Below are 18,716 nucleotides of genomic sequence, written 5' to 3'. Positions count from 1 at the left end.
GTTGGACGAGATTTTTATCTCCCTTGCGATACATAGCATCCGTTAATATGTTGAACGCAGTTAACATGTCGCCTGTACATTTTGAAAACGATATAAACAAGAACCATCACATTAATTTACAAGCAAGAAAAATAATTCGTAAAATTCATACCTTTAAACTTTAAATAAGCAGGCTTAGCTGGAAGGAAAAACAACATGAATAAGAAGTTACTTCACCCTACTCAACTTGAAGATAAAATCTATTTTATTTGATGTTCTTTCTTACGTGGTATAAGCCGACCGCCCTGAAAAATAAAATGAGCATTACAAAATATATCTACGACCTACAAAAAAGAATAAGAAGCAAAGAGTGAAGGAACTACAAGAAAAAAGCAACCGAGGCGACCTTCCTTCATTCTCCACTTCGTCACAAATGAACACGAATGATCGGTATATTTAAAGTCTCTAAAGGACATGGAAAATGAAGAAAGATTCGAAAGCAATGTAAATTCCAAAGATATTGGTGCTAATTTCTGTAAATATCATCTAATTTTATTTTAAGTTATATCTGTCATTTTCTTATCCGCCGAAAAGGAAAGGGACGGGTAATTGACAAGCGTAAAATTTATGGAACACACGTCAATTTTAAGCACAAATCTAAACCAACCGTCTAAAAATTTTACATCAGTCAATAACCCGACACATTCATTTACTCATTCTTCCTAAAATTAAGAGCTGTGAATCATCCGTCCTTTTCGACGGATATGAAAATGACGGATATAACTTAAAATAAAATTAGGCGGTGTTTGCAGGAATCGGGGCCACTATCTTTAAAGCGATATAAAGTTACGTTCGTATTCCCTTTGTTCGTAAAATCCCGGAATTGCAACATGATGAGAATTAAGTTTCTGGACCCGAAGGCAACTTTCTATCGCTCTTTATGATTGACAACATTCTATGTTACCTTACGCAGCCGTGTTCACTTGTCGACTTTATTACATAATAAAAGTAGAATTAATTTTATAATTTTACTTTATTTTTTATTTTTTTAGTTACTTAAGTTACATTTTGTGATAAATAGGGATTGCTTGTCCCCTTTTGTTTTACAACACCAGAAATTACATGCAGATAATCAATTGACATAGTTTACTTCAAGTGGGAGCTGTAGGCTCTGGTTTATAAATAAAACTGTTTTCAAGGACTGTTTCTACATTGTGGTACACAAACAATGCTATTTCATAATTCTTCCTTGCGATGATAATATACTTGCAGTTCATATCCTATCGGAAATTAATTGTAATCAGAAAATGAAACATTATACGATAACTAGATTATTATTAGTTCAGAAGGAATTAAAATATACTCACTTTTCCAGCCATCATATTGAGAAATTCGTCTGCAAAGCCACCCTCAGACATAATTGGTTCATCAGCGTGTATGACCACTGTGGAAGAAGAACCCTGATTAGTTCGTGTCAGAAAGAAGCTAGTATACAACTTAGATTAGGGTTTTGGAAGGAGAAAAAAAACAATATTTTTGACGTGGCAAAACACTAAAGAGTACCTACCTTATAATCAAATAATTCGTTAGTTGAGTGAGTTATAATTTTGTACAAAGCTTCCTTTTGTAATGTAGGGAAGGGATATTTGTAAATGAAATCTTTGAAAGAGGAGATTCCATGCGGTCGCGGGCTACGCTTATACATTTAAGTGCCCATACAGGCAGGTGTACCTTATGTCTTTGGTGGCGCGGGTGGCGGTGTAGGCGGCGGCGGCGTGCCTCCTGTGGCGGTGGAGTCAGTAGGGGTCACGGGGGCGGGCGTGGTAGGTGTAGCGGAGCCAGGGGTCGCTCCCTCTGGAGTTGGTGCTCCGGGAGTAGCAGCTTCGGGTGTGGCAGCTCCGGGTGTGGCTGCTCCGGGTGCGGCTGCTGCGGGTGTGGCAGCTCCGGGTGTGGCGGCTACGGGTGTTGGAGCCCCGGGAGTACCGGCATCGGGCGTTGGAGCCCCGGGAGTAGCAGTTCCGGGAGTGGCAGGGTCGGTGGGTGTAGTAGCCGGGGTCGCCAGCACCGGCCCCGGCGGCACCACAGACGACGATGTCGATCGTGTCGTCGCGGTACTCTTCGTTTCGTCGTCTGCGTAGCTCTGCTCCACTTCTTCTCGGAAAATACGAAAGCAGCGGTCAAGTAAAGCGAATAAACATGGAGTGCTCAGACAAATTAGTCCTTTAACAGTCTTAGGTAAACTCCATGAAATTATTCTCTGTACCGTCAAAAATATACCAGCCGTGACATCGTAGACTTCCGAGAAAAGTGGGGCGAAGCGATCAGAGTGTGGCGTCTAAATTATTGACAATTGTTCGCCACTGTTTAACATCAATCAAACCCGAATTTTCTCGCAAGTCCTATACAAATTTTATACAGTTTTGACGAACAATTGCCACAATTTCAACTGCCGACTTACCTTGAAACAGGTACAATATAATATTGTACGTCGCGATGTGAAACTGGTAACAATTGTTCCAATTTGGTAGAAACTAAATTCTTACCGTCATCTTCGTCGAAGTCCATCATCAGCATACGGTCGTCTGACTCAGACAAGATTTCGTCAATCCATACTGCTACCTGCGAACAACGAGTTATTTAATAATTGTTTCAGTTAATCAGTAATAGGTTAATGCCTTCTTTCTATCATACCTTATCAGCCATCTCCAACATGAATTTTGATTTGGGATGCGTGCATCGTCTTGATGGCGGCTTCATTCGCATATATCCGCAAATTTCCTCTAGAATTATGTTTGATAATCGCAGCATGCTATAATGAACAACAAATTATCATTCTAAAAATCAATATAAAAAGCACATGCTTCTGTTTCAAATGATGGAATAATGGTTTAGGGATCCGCTTCCAATCTGGGGAAAAATGACGATGTAAAAGGACCAAGAAAATAGCTAGGTATACTGAATGCTTAGTGATGTTTAGGAGATAGCCGTGGTCGCATGCCGTGGTACTAGGTAAATAAACTCTAGGACAGATTGGCATACGCCCACGGCTATCTTCTAAACATCACTATTCGGAAGAATTTCAGAGAGTTCAAACAGCAGTCACTTACCCATCAGCCAGTACATACGCTCCAGGCCTCGATAGCCGTTGCTGGATACCACGAGCGAACGCCACAGTCGCATTCCGGGCCCACACGAAACGTTTATCGCCACACAACGCTAACAGGTCTTTCTTAGCTTGGGACGTTCGGGCCCTGTACAATATAGGAATATCTTATTGTACAGGTAACAAGCAAGATTATAGACTATCTCTAATTGGAGATCGCGAACCTGCTGGTTAATGTAGGTAGCATGAACAATGTCCCAAAACGAACGACCCTAAAGACGTGACTTGGTATACGTATAGAGTGAATGAATCTAGCGAAAGTCCTGATAGTTACCATCACTGACACCCGCTCCCGAAGGTTGAAACTTATTTAAGTGGAACTGCTGGCAGAACTACCACCTGGCTCACAGTTCTTCGACGGACCAGCTTGACAAAATAGGCTGCGGAGACGAGTTGCACGATGCAAGGAATGCAGAAGCTGGGTACTTAGCAACGTGCCCAAAGTCATAAATTGAAAGATATCTAAGTAGTGTTTTTTTTTTCAATCTGACTGAGAAATCAGATATGAACTCAAAGTACATTTGTTTTAAAGGGGATGTTGGTATAGATAAACGACAACGATGCCTTTAAAAATAAAATGCTCTCTTTGATAATAGTTGTATGAACAAAAATAAATGATAGTTTGTATTGTTCGTTTCTTTTAGGCGGAAATCCAACTGTTTATATTGTATTTCATGAATTATACCTACCTACCTATGTTACTCAAAATAAAAAAGAGAAAAGTCGGGTATCTAGGGCACATTCTGCTCCGAAATGACAAGTATACTTAATTACATTGTCGGGCAAATTATTGGGTCGTAGACACGTGGGTAGGCCGAGGTTGACATGGTTGGACCACACCAAGGAGTGGACGAAGGTGGCGATAGTCGAAGAGCTATTCCATATGGCCAGGAAGGGACACACGTTACACACCAAGAAGGTTAAATATAACAAATCACTTACTTCTCAGCACTTTTCTTCTTACTCTTCCGTAGGTTTACAAAGTATTCATAAGCTTGGTCGGGTTTGAATGGTTCGTCCGCATCCAACATGCATCGTAACCGTGCAATCTAAAATTTGAAGAACATTTTGGTACTTAGGTAATTGACTAGATTATTTTTTTGGCAAAATTATAAGTAGACTATTTACTTATTAGTCTATTCGTGATTGGCTCTCGCCATAACCATGTTTGAACCTTTGAACTACGTCTTAACAAAATTGTCTCCTAATAGCTTGTTGCTCTATCCTTCCCACTTTGGGATTGTGATTGTGAGTTTATATATTATATGTTTGTAGGCTATGTGAAACCCCAAGATGTAAAAGCTTAAAGCCTGTATAACAAACCGTCTCAGCAGGTAAGCTGTCAGCATGTTGTCGCCACATGTAGATGATGTGTCGTCGCTGCGGCTTGGCCATGCGCTCGAGTCGGTCCGTCAGCACTGCGCCGTGCTTGCGGAGGCAACGCGCGTGCGCACGTAGCGCGCGCTTCGACATCTTGATATCTGTCACTTTTGGAGTCCTGTGTTTTGTGACGTGGTTAGCAGTGTTGGGAGTGGAAAGCGTTTGTAGTTAGTCTCTCTATTATCGGAGATAAAAAACTTTTTGACTTGACTTTTTTAAAGTGTCAGTTCTGCCATAAAAGACGCAATGCAGTGCACCTCAGTCGGTAAAAACTGCAATCCTCGAAGCGAATTACTAACAGGTAGAATTACATAAACAAACAGAGTAATGGATTTAAGTAAGTAACTTATGTTTACTTAGGTTTCGCCGGTCTCGGAGGCGCTCGCGCAGGTTTCTTGACTATAGATTTGTGCTGCACACGAATCTCTCGACCGGCAAAAATAGTGTCGGCAACCGACGCCGGCGCCGGCACTTTCTTGTATGGAGCAAATGGAGGGTAGCCTGCACCACTTTTCACCTCATCGGCTCCCCCGCCTAAAATTAGAAACATTACCTATTAGCATAGCCTTTTGTCATCTGATGATCTACGGTGGAACATGCTTACCTACCTAACAAACTAGTTCTACATTCAGGATGGCTTGAAACATAGACGACAGCTTCAATTCATGTAGATATCGATTGCTTATCCAACTTATAAGACAATAGGTAGGTAAAAGCGGCAAGTTTTGTCACCGTCAAATACCTATACCTATCTATTTAGGGATGATATTCCTTCGAATCCCGACTTTTGACAATTCCAAAGGTTGTCCCTTGTTTAACCTTAGTTTTGAATAGAACATGGAATAGTCAAACCTGAGGCTGGATACTCGCTCCCCGCGAAGACTGATGGTGTGCCGGACGAAGGACCCGATGCCATCGTGTTTTCCTTTTATTATAACAGTAGAAACAGTCCGTCGGTGACTGTATTTAAAAACATTTAAGAAATTGGTGGTATCGTTGAGCTTGCATTTTAAAGAATGACATTATTGATTTGGAACATTGTCTTCTTTCAGCAAAAGTTGACAACCAACAGCCAGTATTGATGCCTGCAAAAAGTAATCTTATCCTTTAAATTTAGTTTTTTTTTTAAATAATTTATCGGCACAGCATCCGCTCATAGAGCAACAGGGCCCCCCGCGAACCGCTACTTGGCCGGACTTGTACGGTCACGAGCATTAATTATATATAAGTACTTTGGGACCATGTCACATTAACTTTTTTGACAATTTGAACTGTAAGTTTCACTAAATGTCAAATATGTTAGTGCGACAGAGTCCTAAAGTGGGTACATTATATTGCTCATGACTGTACATACCTTGCCTACATAGCGGAGTGTCACACCAATCACTTGTTTTACCTACTGAACCCCTCCAAAAAATGGACCCCATTTTCTTAAGTTTTTACATTTCACAACAAAAACAAGATTAATATCGTTAAAATTAGAATTTTTATTAGATTTTACTAGTTTAAATATTTATAGAATAACAAGACATAGAAACGTATAAGTATCTACGTATAAACAAAATATCAAATATTATTAAATAGGCTAGAAGACTGTACAATAGAACATTTCTAAAATCAGCCCAAAATAAAGTCTATATTCTTGGTCACATCACAGTCGATTATTCTTCGTCATAAGTACCCAAATTCTTAGCCTTAGTGCATCCCCACTATTCTTGCATCTTTTAAGAGAAATTAATATCACAACAAGAGATTTACAACAGTTTTAAAAATAAACTTCAGGAACAACAATAAGTATTTTAAATAATTGCAGATATCTAATTATGAGTCCCAAATTGAGACATCAGTTGTACATTTTCATCTATGAACGTCACGAGTAGGCTTCACGGAATTAAATTATTTTCTATATTATCACTATATTTGACAATGACAAAATTTCAACTTTGCTTTTATGCTTGGCTTGTGTAAATTTCATTCTAACCAGTACACCATCAATGCCAGTAACTGGATACGTTGCACCTACAGGACAAGCTGCCGCGGCGGCCTGTGCTCATGCTTCTCGTCCAGGTCTACCGCGAGCTCACCCCGCCCCGACAAGTCGCCCCGGACCATAATCTCATACGCCGACACTTCCACCTCCTTCCGTCTGTGTGCGAAGTAGCACGCCTTGTACAGGACGTGAACCTTTCCCACCAGAAGATTGTTCTCATACATCGCACGGCCAATGTACAACGGCTCTCTCCGCACTTCAGAGTAACCGCCGACGACTGCGTTTTCTGGTATGCAGGCGCCTTTTGTTTTAACCCATTTTACATTATAACCAGTGAGTAACTGAAAAATAATAATAATTCTTAAGTATCATTTGCAATATAGCAATGAGTATAAACTGTTGAACAGAACAGCTACTGACCTCCACCTCATCTTCTACATATTGTCGCCCGCCCCACGGGAAATAGCCACGGCGCTTAGAACGTAAGTATTTTCCTACACAAAGAGATCCATTAATCCTGGCTCTGGCAACATACAAAGGTTGTTCGTTCTCAAAACCGGCAATTAGAGCGTCATCGGGAAATGGTGAGTTGCTGTCCACTTCAACCCAATCCACAATGCCACCTTCAATCTTCCTGTTTTCAACAGATTTTAGAACAACTGGAGAGGCTGAAAAAATTATTAATTAGTATGAAGTGACATGGGAGAGATGACAATATACACATACATTTGTAAGGGGTTGTTCTTGATGATACAATAGCTACACAGTGGCTATTAAATTATATTGTGTTATATATTAAGTCTCATGAAATATCAACTTCCTACCTGTTTCAAAAGGTCTTAATATAATAATGTACAAATTAGACAGACTCACCTTCATAAAACCATTCCACTGGCCATCTTGCAGATTTTATAAAGAATTTAATGAAACCAATATTATTACGTGTTATTCTGTGATCAGTGTATACAAGGATGGGATTTGGTCGGTCACTCTCCCCCATACAAATAACTCCAGAATGCCACGTCATCCAAAATTCTCGGAAATCAGAACCAATGGGTTCAGATAATGTGAATCGTTTAGATTCGTGCTCTCCATTTTTTGTTATATCCACAAACCTATAAGTTGGTCCAAAGAAAACCTGTAAAAATTTTGATTATTAGTTTACTAGACACTCTTAAAAATATGACATGAAATATAATTATTACAAGTTTTATTCACCTGATAGAGGTCTTTTTTTGGGTTTTCTTTAGCAGTGAGAGTGAAACATGCAAAGCCTGTTCCGTTGGGGTATCTCACTTGAAATCTTATGGCACTGGTGTCGGCTTTATAAAGCTCATACACCCCCGGTTCTGAAAATAAAAACAATTGCAAATTGTTGAATATTTTAAGCTTTATTTATGAACAAAATACTTAGGTAAAGCCACACACCACACACCCACAAAACCACAACCACAGCCACTAAATAGGTATAGTAGGTATAATATTATTGAGTCTTTGTATTGCTTCAGCTTTTCAGCTCCTGCATTGTGATAAAACTAAAGCTATGAGTATCTACTATACTGCCCAATAATAAACTACAACTTCATGTTAACTCATAGTAAAGTATTTTAGACACCTGATTAGGTACAATCTTTTCATTCAAAGTCAGATGTCATGATGCAGTACTCCACATTCTGTGGGCAGATAGGCTTTTACCTCCTTACTATAGCTATAAAGATAAATGAAGATTAATTTTATTTATTTATTTATTATTTTATATATTACTTTACTCTTTGCTATACCTGTTCTAACATGGCATGCTTGTATGAAGATTTGACGAGAGTAGTGGCAGATACGAAAGTAGTAAGAGGAATTCAGTGGTCTCTCCCTACCCCAATAGGAAATAGGCGTGATTTTATGTAGCTATGCTTTTGATACCAGCTTTAGGTAGGTACCTACTTAATTAAAATATTAAATACAGTAGTCTCGTTATCTTAATCTAAATTTAAAAAATACAGTTGAATTAGTACTCACCGTTGTGAAACATGTCGATTAAAGGCAACATTTGATATTTTTTTGCTAAATGCTTAGCTTTTAGCAAAACGCTTGCACTACACAGTATGGGTGACTAATACTGTGATTCTTTCCGTTATCTTTTATGTCGGCGATATTGCCGGCAAGATATTCACCAAATTCTGAAATATTACACAAAATGTACACAAATAGAAGTACTCCGTACGTGGAGAGAGGAGGGAGGGGGAGGGTCAGAGGCAGAGGGATTTGTTTGGCAGATAGTGCAGTTCTTTTTTGTTTTGGGTTGCATTTGATTTATATAAAATCGATATTTCAAATCTAATCTAAATACATACTAAAGAAATGTACATGCATACCTATCTGGGGACAATCAGTAAAATTTTAAATAACCATTAATGTTTAATTAACGACGGAACAACGTATAAATCAGCTAAATTGTTAACGGACTCATTCCACAGTCTAATAATCGATAGCATCGTATACTATATGGCAACCCTCAAGTCTCAACCGACAGACCCAGCTGCTGTCAGAGGCTTTTCGGCGGGAGACGGGAACGGGACAGTTGCTTTCTTCATTGAGTAATCTAAATAATTAATACGAAGTGGTGTTTTGTGGTTAATGATCGCATTAAGTTAGTCAGAAGACATTCGCGAGTGTTATTATATTGGAGTATTCAATGAACAAAGTGTATCTGCCTATTTTCGCTTCGTGCCGGGAAGCCGCTTCATAACTCAAAAGTTTATGCGGACTTTTGAGTTAATTCGTTTGGGGTTCGGAGTAGGAGTCTACTCCGAGGGTGGGGGCTTAGGTTTCATCATCATCATCCATCACCTTTCATCATTTCATTAATCATCAAGAAAAAAAAAATACGTAAGACATGGCTGTATGGGCATAGTTCCCTTTGCCTTACCCTTCGGGGAAAACCAAAACCAAAAAAAAAAAAAAAAAACCAGCTGCTGTCAGTGTCAATTTCCGCGAACTTGCCGCGAACGGACGGGACGAGATTCGAGATAGATATCAAATCAATAATTATAAAGTTCTCTACTTCAATAATTAACAAATTCGTGTGCTTACTCTTTTTATAGTCTAATAGATAGTAAATCTTTGGTTACAATTATCTTCAAATTTACGGTATTTAACAAAATGGGTGACCCCGTAGGTATGTACATTCTAAGTACATTTGTACATTGAAAATTGTATTTAGGTATCTTTCGGACTTGTTTATTGTTTAGCTACCGTTTTGATTATTTTTAATTAATTAGTCAATTTTCTGGTTTGGAGATGATGATCACTTTATCCAAACAAGTCAATTTGTGATTCACATATTCTTATAATGAATATAGGTAATTTTAATGTTGTGCAATGTAATATTTTCAGAACTTACGATATGGCCGAAGCACCAAAATATATTTTACTATGTGTCGAGTAGTGGCTTATCTTTTGATGTGAAGGCTCCAGCTAATGCTATCATAGGTCTGGCCAGGAGACCTGGCAGCAGCTGTGATTACTGGGTGAGTCACCATTATTATTTTGTTCTAACTGACTACCTTACCTAATGACTACCTACCTAGCAAAAAAATCTATTTTATGTATGACGTCATTTATTTATTAAAACCATATGTTAGTTTCTTTTGGACTTCAGTAAAAAGTACCTATTACCACATTCATTTTTTTACAATATATTTAAAATACTGAAATAATGATTATAGGTTGGTATTGGAGATGGCAATCGCTGCTGGATTAAAAAAGATGAAGAGCACTGCAAATCAATGCCTGTTCAAGATATACTTTCTGCAGACCAGTTCCGTAAATTCTGGCTCCAGTGGAATGGAGGCTTGATACGTTTGGGTCGCCACAGTGACAATAAACCCATAGTAACATATGTCAACAAGCTCCCAGATATCAAGTATATCACATTCGATGTGATGAGAGAACATAATCCTGTTCATTGGAAATTCGATTGTAAGTTAAAGGCTTTATAGATAAATAAGGCGTAATATTTACTACATACTTATTCTCTGTAAATGTATTATTGGAACAATTTCAGTGGCACCAATGAGACCAAGGCTACCATACAAACATATATCTGCTGGGAAGCTAACCTGGATTGAAGCTGGTGACCAGTTGCCCGATGGGGCTTTGATAGGCGGGTATGAAAATGAAACCCTGTATATAGTACGTGCCCCCCACAGGCTTTCGTTGACACCGGGCAAATTTGTACCTTCTGAAGGTGTTGCATATGTGTCCTGGGGAGGAGAGGCTAATCCAAAGAGCGAATTTGAGGTGAGTTTTGTTAAATGTAATTATATAGTTAATTTTATGAATTTTCAACATCCAAAAATCAAGCCTGTGAAATATAAAACAATGGGCAGTCACAAGTGATCATAAGACTGCAGTGCAATGAGCTATAAATATTTGAAAAGGAACTTTATATTTTAGGTGCTTTGTGGTTACGATTGCACTTGGGTCACCACATGTGAGGACCGCATTCCTGTTGGAGCAGTAAGTGGGGGCTACTCAGAAGACCGTCAGGAGAGGCTTTACATTGGCAGGGCCGTACACAATGGACACATTATTCCAGGAAAAGTACAACCCTCTCATAAGGTGTGCTACATAGCATTTGATGGACACGAGATTGCAAAGAAAAGATACGAGATACTTGTGGAACCTAGCAATATACGATGTGTGAACAAGACCTATCTCTCGGGCATGGACATTGACAGTGCATCTGAATCTGATCAAGATGATGACCACACTTGGCAAGCTGATGATGAAGAAGATATATATGATTATGATAGCAATGATGATTTAAATGAAGTGATGGCTTTGTAGTTAAGGGAGTTGTTGATGGTACGGATTTTATTGTTGAAGTGTTATATGATATTCATTTTATCTTAACTTCAATGGTATTATTAGTGTTTGAGGTGTGGAGATTAAAGGGCAAAGCTGATTATGGACTTAAGGAAAAGCCCTTCCAAGAAATCAACTCAAATAAAAATTAATGTAAGTATTTCTTAACTGTAAGCCTATTTAGTAGATTGTGAGCTTTGGTTGACAACTGAGATCTGGCAAAAATCAAGTTGTTTTAAGCTGAAAATGTTACGGAATAGGTCTATAGCTACTTCTGTTGATCTTCGATGTTATTCCCTCTACATACTTGTTGGTGTATTATTATCATAGTTTGTTACTATTCCTAAAATAATAATATAAAATTGTATGTTACTATTCGTTATTATTAATATGTAATAATCAATGTGGTAGAAATTATTATAGACAAAATTTGTAATAAAAATTTTCATCATTGTTTCATCAAAGATTCATGGGAAATGTGTTTATGGTCATTTTATAAGTTTTACATAGAGCAATACGGAACCTCGCGGAAGTTTTATGATATATTGAATCAATTATAGTTATTAATTTATCTAAAGTGCATTTTTCACAAGTCCAATTGGGAATATAGCCTTCGAGCTTATGTTATTGAATCAATGTTAGTCATATGTACATTTAAAATGTAACAAAAGGATGTAGATGTTTGACTATTCTTTGTGTAATATTTGTCGAATAGATAGGTAAAAAAAACCACATTGTAAATCTAAAAAAACATTTAATAAAATATAACATATTATTACATACAACTAGAATATTATGCAGTGCATTATAATTAACAGAATCGTGATTATTGTGGCTTCATACGCGAGCCACTTACAATAAATGCACTAGGTATATGAAGGCTCAATTCGCGCGTGATTTGAAGTTTGTGTTCCTTTACTCGACGAGGATTTCATATTCGGGGAAGCCAAGCTCTTGGCCGCCGAAGGAGATGTAGCACACTCCATGTGACTGCTGGACCTTGCCGGTAGTGAGGCTGCCCTCGTGACGCACACGACCCACCATCAGAGGCTCCCCGTCCTCGGACTCTCCTCCCGGGAGCGCGTTGGGGGGAATGTTAGATCCCGACGTTGGCACCCAGTTGTTGGGTCCGCCGACTAGTACCTGCAAATCAATGTTTAACATTTAAGAGAGAGTTGAGTGTTCAAATAGCTCACGTGCAAACTAGATCGCACTATCGCTATAGCTATCGCTAGAGCGCACTGTTTCCTTGATCACAAGGAAACATTGCGCTCGGGTGAAGTTTACTATATTTTTAGTGAGAAGATAGGTATAATACTAATAGACACACACTTATAATGATTTAGTATTGTATATTCCATTGTTTAGGGTAAGTAAAGTATCTACTTCTTTCAAATTATATTCTTCAAATATTATTGATAAGTATTATTAATTTAAAACAATGTTTACCTATTTCATGTTCAAGCAAAACAATATAAATGTTCATTCTAAAGTTTTACTGACTTTTTGTAATACTCTCTTAAATCTTTTTCATAGTAATCGAATCAACGAAGTGTTTCACTTCATATTTCTAGGGCACAGGTTCGATTTTTTTAAGTTTTGTTTATTTTTTTTATACTATTTATAATCTGAAATATTTTGTGTGAGATGAGACATAAATATTTCTATGTATTGTAATTAAGCATCGAAAGAATTTCGCATGGACAGGAGGAGAACCCGGTGGTGTAATGGATTACACGCTCGTCCCGACTTGACAAGAGTCAACATTTTTTTAATTTTTTCTTTTTGTGAGTATCCCTAAACATGGACAAGTGCTTAGGCTATAACAACAAAACTATTAGGAAGTTTGTACGTACCTGATATTCAGGCTTGCCGTGCTCCTGTCCGCCCCAAGGAACGTAGGCGCACCCGTGCGAGGGTACAAGCTTGCCGGGCAGCAGGGCGCCCTCGTGCCGCGCGCGCACCACATACAGCGGCTCGCCCGACGTGTCCTGACCACCAACTACAGCGCCGGGGGGCACCTGCCCGCCTGTCGCGTCCACCCACACTCCCCGGCCGCCGCCACCCATCACCGGAGTACTCGTAGGGTACATCGGCGTGCTAGTCGGGTACCCTGCCGGGTTCGCGAACAACGCCGCTGGCGCCGGGGCGGATGGTGGCACTGCAAACGTAAGTCATGCTTTAGTAATGCCTCACACAAAACCTTGCATCTCAACGTTATTTCCGAAAGTTAATAAGCGTGCTCTTCAGGTGATCTATTTCAAAATTACGTTGCGATACTGTGAAATGTTCTAATTGTTCTTTAAAATTACTTTATACTTAGTCTATTCGCTGCACCACTCACCTAATAGGTACTTGATACCAGTTTGAAGCAGCTCAGGCTATTTTTTTTTATTAGTAAGTAAGTATTTAACATGTTGCGCTTTGCATCATGTTGCACGTAACATTTCGACTCCTATCACACGCTTGTTTGAGATGCAAGGTTAGAACAATCGTTTTAAGTGAAGACATGTATTGTGAATGTTACATTTACAGTGATTTGAGGCCTTAAACTTAGGTCAGAAACTGCTTGTGGGCATACATAAACGTACATAATAATCAGGCATGATCACAATATTGCGAATATACTTAATCTATTTATAACAGTCTATACCACCTATACAAGTCTGTTTACCACATAAAATTATTCATGCATAATAATATCAAATGATGGGTACAGCTTTCCATATTGCATGAGAAACCTTTATAATAATTTTGCCAAAATATTTCTTTTACATAAATAGACGCTGACAATAATTAAAAATACGTACTATACTTAGTATTGCATATTTATTATTAATAATAATAATTGTTCTTGTAATATCACAAGAAGACACACATTACATGCACGTAAAGAATATAATATAGAAGCTAGATGAAGAAGAACCGGTGACACCAGAAATCATAAAACACGATATCTACCCAATCAAATCCACTTCACATTTCTAGCGCAGATCCGCGAGAACAGTTCAACAAACGAGCAAACACACGCAGTTTCCTTGACTTTTGTTAGTTTAATTTGAGAATAATATTGCTTGAAAATGCTGCTTTTAATGTATTAAAATTTTCCAAAGCAATTAACATTCAAAGCAACCTCATTCGCCAATTGGTAAAGCACTCAACGTGGCTGCTGGCCGGTCTTGTAGAAGTGCTTGATGCGCCATTGGCCGCGCGCGCCGTAGCCCGTGCGCACGCCGAAATGAGAGATTGGGAAGGGGTTGGGGTCCACCCACTCCATGATCATCTCGCGAGTGTCGCGGTCACGCAACATCAGTCTGCCGCAGCGCCAATCGATCAAAAACTTCTTATACTCATTCGGATTCATAATTCCCTTTGTGCTGACCGTAACCTACGAATGTTTACATTTACTTTAGTCCTACCTACACAGTAGCTAATACAAATACCGTACAATGCAATTGGTACGACATTGGTACGCTACCTTGTCCGGCCTCTGCCTGTTGTGCCTAATAACGGACTGGGTGTTTTCCCAGCCGCCGATGATGAATTCATACATGGGCTCGACTTCGCCTGGTGCGTTGGTCAGACATACGTGGCAGTTATGCGGACCGCGGTAATCGAATTCAAGATAACCGCTAGCTGCGGGTCCGAATTTGTACTCTAACTTGTCCGGAGTATTGAATTCTTCCCCATCTGCGGTGACAATAAACATGGTAAAAAAAATACCGTTATTTATTTCTTGTGTGAAAGTCTTTCTTTGACTTACCTTCGATCTTCCATGTGCCAGTGGCACCCCAGCCGGTGCACACGCCAACGAACGCGATCGGGAAGGGTTCAGGGTCAGCCCAGGAGATGAAGGGAATGGCCTCGCCCTCGCGGCCCGCGGAAATGATACCGCTGTCCCATCTCACCCAGAACCCGCGGAATTCACCCGAACTCAGAATTTGGGGAGTTTCGATTTCAGCTTTCTCGGGCTTTTCGCCGTTCTTTCTGATCACGCTCTTTGTGTTTTCCCATCCACCAATGAAGACCTGGAATTTCCGTCAATCGAAATATTAATGCTCCGTGGGTCAGAAACAGAGTTTAGTAAATATGTTTTGTTGCGATCTAAAACAGGAACATACCTCAATCATTGGGTTGCCTGGTTGAGGCGCCATCGTGAGTGCGAGGTGGGCATCTTTGGGCGCGCGCACCTTGAACTGAATCGACCCACTGGATATTGGGAAAAACTGGTATTGGAGGTTGTCCTCCGTCTGCACTTCTGTAAATCGAAAACATTACCAAAGGTTACAAGAGTCTCAAATAGGTGCGCTTATTAGGTACCTACATACGAGACTGCATAGAGGGGCACACCTACAGGCTGTTTAATATTCCGTAGGCGTCAAACTCAGACGGACTTTTCCTCTATATCCTATTTAGCTAAGCGATCGCCAACCATACGAGACGGGTTTGTTAACAACAACTCTAAATATAGGCGCTTTGGTATGCGAGCAGCATAACCACGCCTTTACTCTCTTAACTCAAATCGGTAACAGGTCCATTGCAGTTCTATTGCAGCAGTCTTGGACGCCTTCATATTTTGATACGGCATTATAAAGCGAATCGTGTAGAGTAAACAAAGTATTCGCCCTCAGAAGTCTCCTATGATGACATCACCGTATTACATCAAATCAATGTTATAACGACCTCCGGTCGTACTAAAGATATGTGCCTTCATAAGATCAACTTAGATGTGTGTCTATAATACAAGAAATAGGAGAGAAACTTGTTCCTTTCGGATGATTTCGTTTCAAGAAATTCCAATTAAGTTTGCTCTTTCCATCGCGAAGCTCGATTACAAAGTAGAAAACCAACATACCTAAACACGTTAAGTATTAAGTTAATTAACTTGTTACGGGTCACCTTCGACAATCTGTAAGTAACATTTAAACTTGGTAGGCACCGTCGCGCAGTTACGTAGGTAACGTAACTTTAAAAATAGGAAGGAAAATAAGTACCAAAATTAAAACTTTCCTCGAATATAATGTTTGCTTCATTATGTATGTTGCTAACTTCAAACATCTGTGTTATGTTCCCACATAACAAGGAATGTGAAGTTTCGTGTACGTAAATAAGTAGGTAGGTACGTACTATGCACTTGAAAATTCAACGCGTCTGTCGTGTGTAAATTACCAGATTGCCGTGAAATATTTTTAACTATGTCACTAGTATAAGTAGTAACACAATGCGTCAAATGTTTTATAAATCGGTATCAGCATTTACTTTAATAACGTCTTAGGCACCTACATTGCGGATACTAATTGCTCTAATTAGCATACCTACCTACAATTATAAAAACCTACATGTTATAGATATAGAAGAACGGGTAGGTAGGTAATAATTATAATTTTAGAAGCGACAATTTTATTTTTCTGTGTCATATCTAAGAAGCGGATGGCAGCGCGTTATATGTTTGACCAATGTGTGCCTAATTCTCGGTGTATTTTGTTGATATCCGAGTCTATTGGAATTAATGTTTACTTACGTATAAATTATTGAACGGAGATTAGAATTTTGCTAATATGACGCTATGTTATGAGAAAAGGTAAAGTTTTACACTGTTGGTAATAAAAACTAAGTCCGCAATAGCAATGATCTCATTGTCGCCCACAGTAAACAATATCATTTGAAGGAAACATCCTCCAATTAAATATCAAAGGTGCCCATCTAAGTAACTACTCTATGTAGCTAAGACATTATTGAAGGTAAAAATAGAGTCTTATCTCACACACCTACTTTGCATTTTTACTAAACGTCCTCTAAAATACTATGTAGGAAAGGTAATTTAATAGCAACGATACGAAATCTAGTATTTTAACTATCGATTCCAGATTTCACCACTGCACCAACACCACGCCCAGACTTGGCCTTGCTCCAAAAATTCGGCGAATATTTATTTTGCGGTACCGGCATCTTAAGAATACCTAAGGACCTACCTAGCTACTTTGGAAAATACACTAGAAAAAGTATTTTGGATAGTTTGTCACTTCTAGCTGAGCTCTCCGTCAAGGTCTAGCACATCACATGCAAACAATAACTGATAGGTAGTAAAACATTGTGAACACTCACCCATGACGTTAGCCATGTTGTGAACTATATAAACTTTTTCACAAGAGTCGGAACGTAGGTTCAGCCCGAATGCTATTTCGAAACTGACTGAGTCTCGCTGGTGAAGCGGGGGAGTTTAAATCGTGGCCTCGACACCGCGGCGCCCAACTACTGCGGTGATGTCATACCGAGCCATAGGACAATCAACAAAGAAGTTTTATTATCCAACATCACTACAAGTTTAGCCATCTTCACTTGCTAATAAGTAGATTATGGGACCTTCTGAATCGTCTGCCAGACTTGAAAGTTTGTGCGTGATATAAGTTTATATATTTTTTCCGGTGAAATGTTCAACGGAAGGTGACCTTGGCGTTTGGGCATGGTCAAGGTGAATCAATTGTGTAATAAACATTAGTCATGCTAGGTAACGTTAGAGCTGGAAGCGGGGCTCATGCTAGAGGTTAAACTGTTAATTGTCAGGTGAACCGCGTTTAGAAGTAGTTGTTCTAGAAGATGGAATTAGGTCCAGGTCAAGTGGGTCGATTGCCTTGCGCTGACTGGGTAAAGATTTATTATTGTGTCTACAAAACTGATCGTCTAACAATTGTATAAGATTCACTTTCATTCAATTTGTTCGTTTCATAGAAAGGTTCTGAAATTTTGGTTCGCGTGATAACACTTTAATTGACAATCAAATCTATAGATCACGGCTTTATTCCCCGGTCCTTTTCTAATAAAATATCTGGGTAAAAGGTTTGTTTCCTTGTCTTCTTTTTTCTCCGGCAGCCGCAGTGCAGTGAGGTGGTGGAATTGGAACCCCCTCTGTCCGATGAGGGGAGGCACGTGTGCAGCGGACGTTACTGCTAGTTAAGTTAATATTTATTTATTTGTAGGTACCTATTTGCGGAAAGTTTTGCCTTATCTTTAAATATATGTATGTATAAGATATTTGTTTACTGAATACTTAATTTGTACCTAAGCCGTAATGATTCATACATAAAGTTATTTAGGTAGGTATTATACCGAAATAAACAATATCTTTGTATAGATTCTGATTTTAAAGAAAAAACGCTGGAATGTGAAGTGTTTTTTTTTTTTGTGTTTATCACAAACCCCCCATATCGAGCGTATCCCGCTAACCTGAAGATACTGACAGACTCGTGTAACTTTAGTTTCAATCGCAATCAAAATTTCGTGTTTCTAATTGGTTGAAAATTACCATTTTTGTCAATTTATTTAAATTAGCCAATGATAGGA

General features: G+C 39.0%; 3 protein-coding genes across 4 annotated transcripts; 1 reads left to right on the top strand and 2 right to left on the bottom strand.

Moving 5' to 3' along the window:
- Positions 1-5,989: 5,989 nt before the first annotated feature.
- LOC126372310 (uncharacterized) lies at positions 5,990-8,761 on the bottom strand. The gene is made up of 5 exons (XM_050018009.1): positions 8,526-8,761; positions 7,731-7,861; positions 7,386-7,650; positions 6,933-7,180; positions 5,990-6,853 (listed from the first exon to the last, which is right to left on the bottom strand). The coding sequence occupies exons 1-5, from the start codon at positions 8,554-8,556 to the stop codon at positions 6,542-6,544; spliced, it is 987 nt and encodes a 328-aa protein (XP_049873966.1). The 5' UTR covers positions 8,557-8,761; the 3' UTR covers positions 5,990-6,541.
- Positions 8,762-9,493: 732 nt separating this feature from the next.
- Positions 9,494-12,870, top strand: LOC126372285 (uncharacterized). The gene is made up of 5 exons (XM_050017963.1): positions 9,494-9,684; positions 9,903-10,036; positions 10,235-10,487; positions 10,573-10,808; positions 10,965-12,870. Exons 1-5 carry the CDS (start codon positions 9,669-9,671, stop codon positions 11,355-11,357), a joined length of 1,032 nt encoding a protein of 343 aa, XP_049873920.1. The 5' UTR covers positions 9,494-9,668; the 3' UTR covers positions 11,358-12,870.
- On the bottom strand, positions 12,120-17,639 carry LOC126372183 (uncharacterized). Of its 2 annotated transcripts, XM_050017850.1 has the most exons (7): positions 17,481-17,639; positions 15,497-15,633; positions 15,139-15,403; positions 14,854-15,065; positions 14,538-14,763; positions 13,232-13,536; positions 12,120-12,518 (listed from the first exon to the last, which is right to left on the bottom strand). In XM_050017850.1, exons 1-7 carry the CDS (start codon positions 17,494-17,496, stop codon positions 12,291-12,293), a joined length of 1,389 nt encoding a protein of 462 aa, XP_049873807.1. In that variant the 5' UTR covers positions 17,497-17,639; the 3' UTR covers positions 12,120-12,290. The 2 variants fall into 2 exon arrangements, with proteins under 2 accessions (XP_049873807.1, XP_049873814.1); XM_050017857.1 differs by lacking the exons at positions 14,538-14,763; positions 14,854-15,065.
- Positions 17,640-18,716: the final 1,077 nt, after the last annotated feature.

Source organism: Pectinophora gossypiella, chromosome 2 (genome assembly GCF_024362695.1).
Source record: "Pectinophora gossypiella chromosome 2, ilPecGoss1.1, whole genome shotgun sequence".
NCBI lineage: Eukaryota > Metazoa > Arthropoda > Insecta > Lepidoptera > Gelechiidae > Pectinophora > Pectinophora gossypiella.
The sequence above is the reverse complement of the archived record's forward strand: the minus strand, read 5'-3'. Positions and strand labels throughout refer to the sequence as shown.

What these genes read in the sequence shown, in the direction of transcription:
- LOC126372310 (XM_050018009.1), bottom strand. Translation starts at nt 8,556, where the DNA reads ATGTTGCCTTTAATCGACATGTTTCACAACG. An exon ending in CAAAAAAAGACCTCTATCAG is followed by an intron (nt 7,651 to 7,730) that starts GTGAATAAAACT and finishes AAATTTTTACAG; the next exon opens with GTTTTCTTTGGACCAACTTA. An exon ending in ATGTAGAAGATGAGGTGGAG is followed by an intron (nt 6,854 to 6,932) that starts GTCAGTAGCTGT and finishes ATTATTTTTCAG; the next exon opens with TTACTCACTGGTTATAATGT.
- LOC126372285 (XM_050017963.1), top strand. An exon ending in TGTTCATTGGAAATTCGATT is followed by an intron (nt 10,488 to 10,572) that starts GTAAGTTAAAGG and finishes GAACAATTTCAG; the next exon opens with TGGCACCAATGAGACCAAGG. An exon ending in ATCCAAAGAGCGAATTTGAG is followed by an intron (nt 10,809 to 10,964) that starts GTGAGTTTTGTT and finishes TTTATATTTTAG; the next exon opens with GTGCTTTGTGGTTACGATTG.
- LOC126372183 (XM_050017850.1), bottom strand. An exon ending in ACAGGCAGAGGCCGGACAAG is followed by an intron (nt 14,764 to 14,853) that starts GTAGCGTACCAA and finishes AAACATTCGTAG; the next exon opens with GTTACGGTCAGCACAAAGGG. An exon ending in CAAGACCGGCCAGCAGCCAC is followed by an intron (nt 13,537 to 14,537) that starts GTTGAGTGCTTT and finishes TTACGTTTGCAG; the next exon opens with TGCCACCATCCGCCCCGGCG.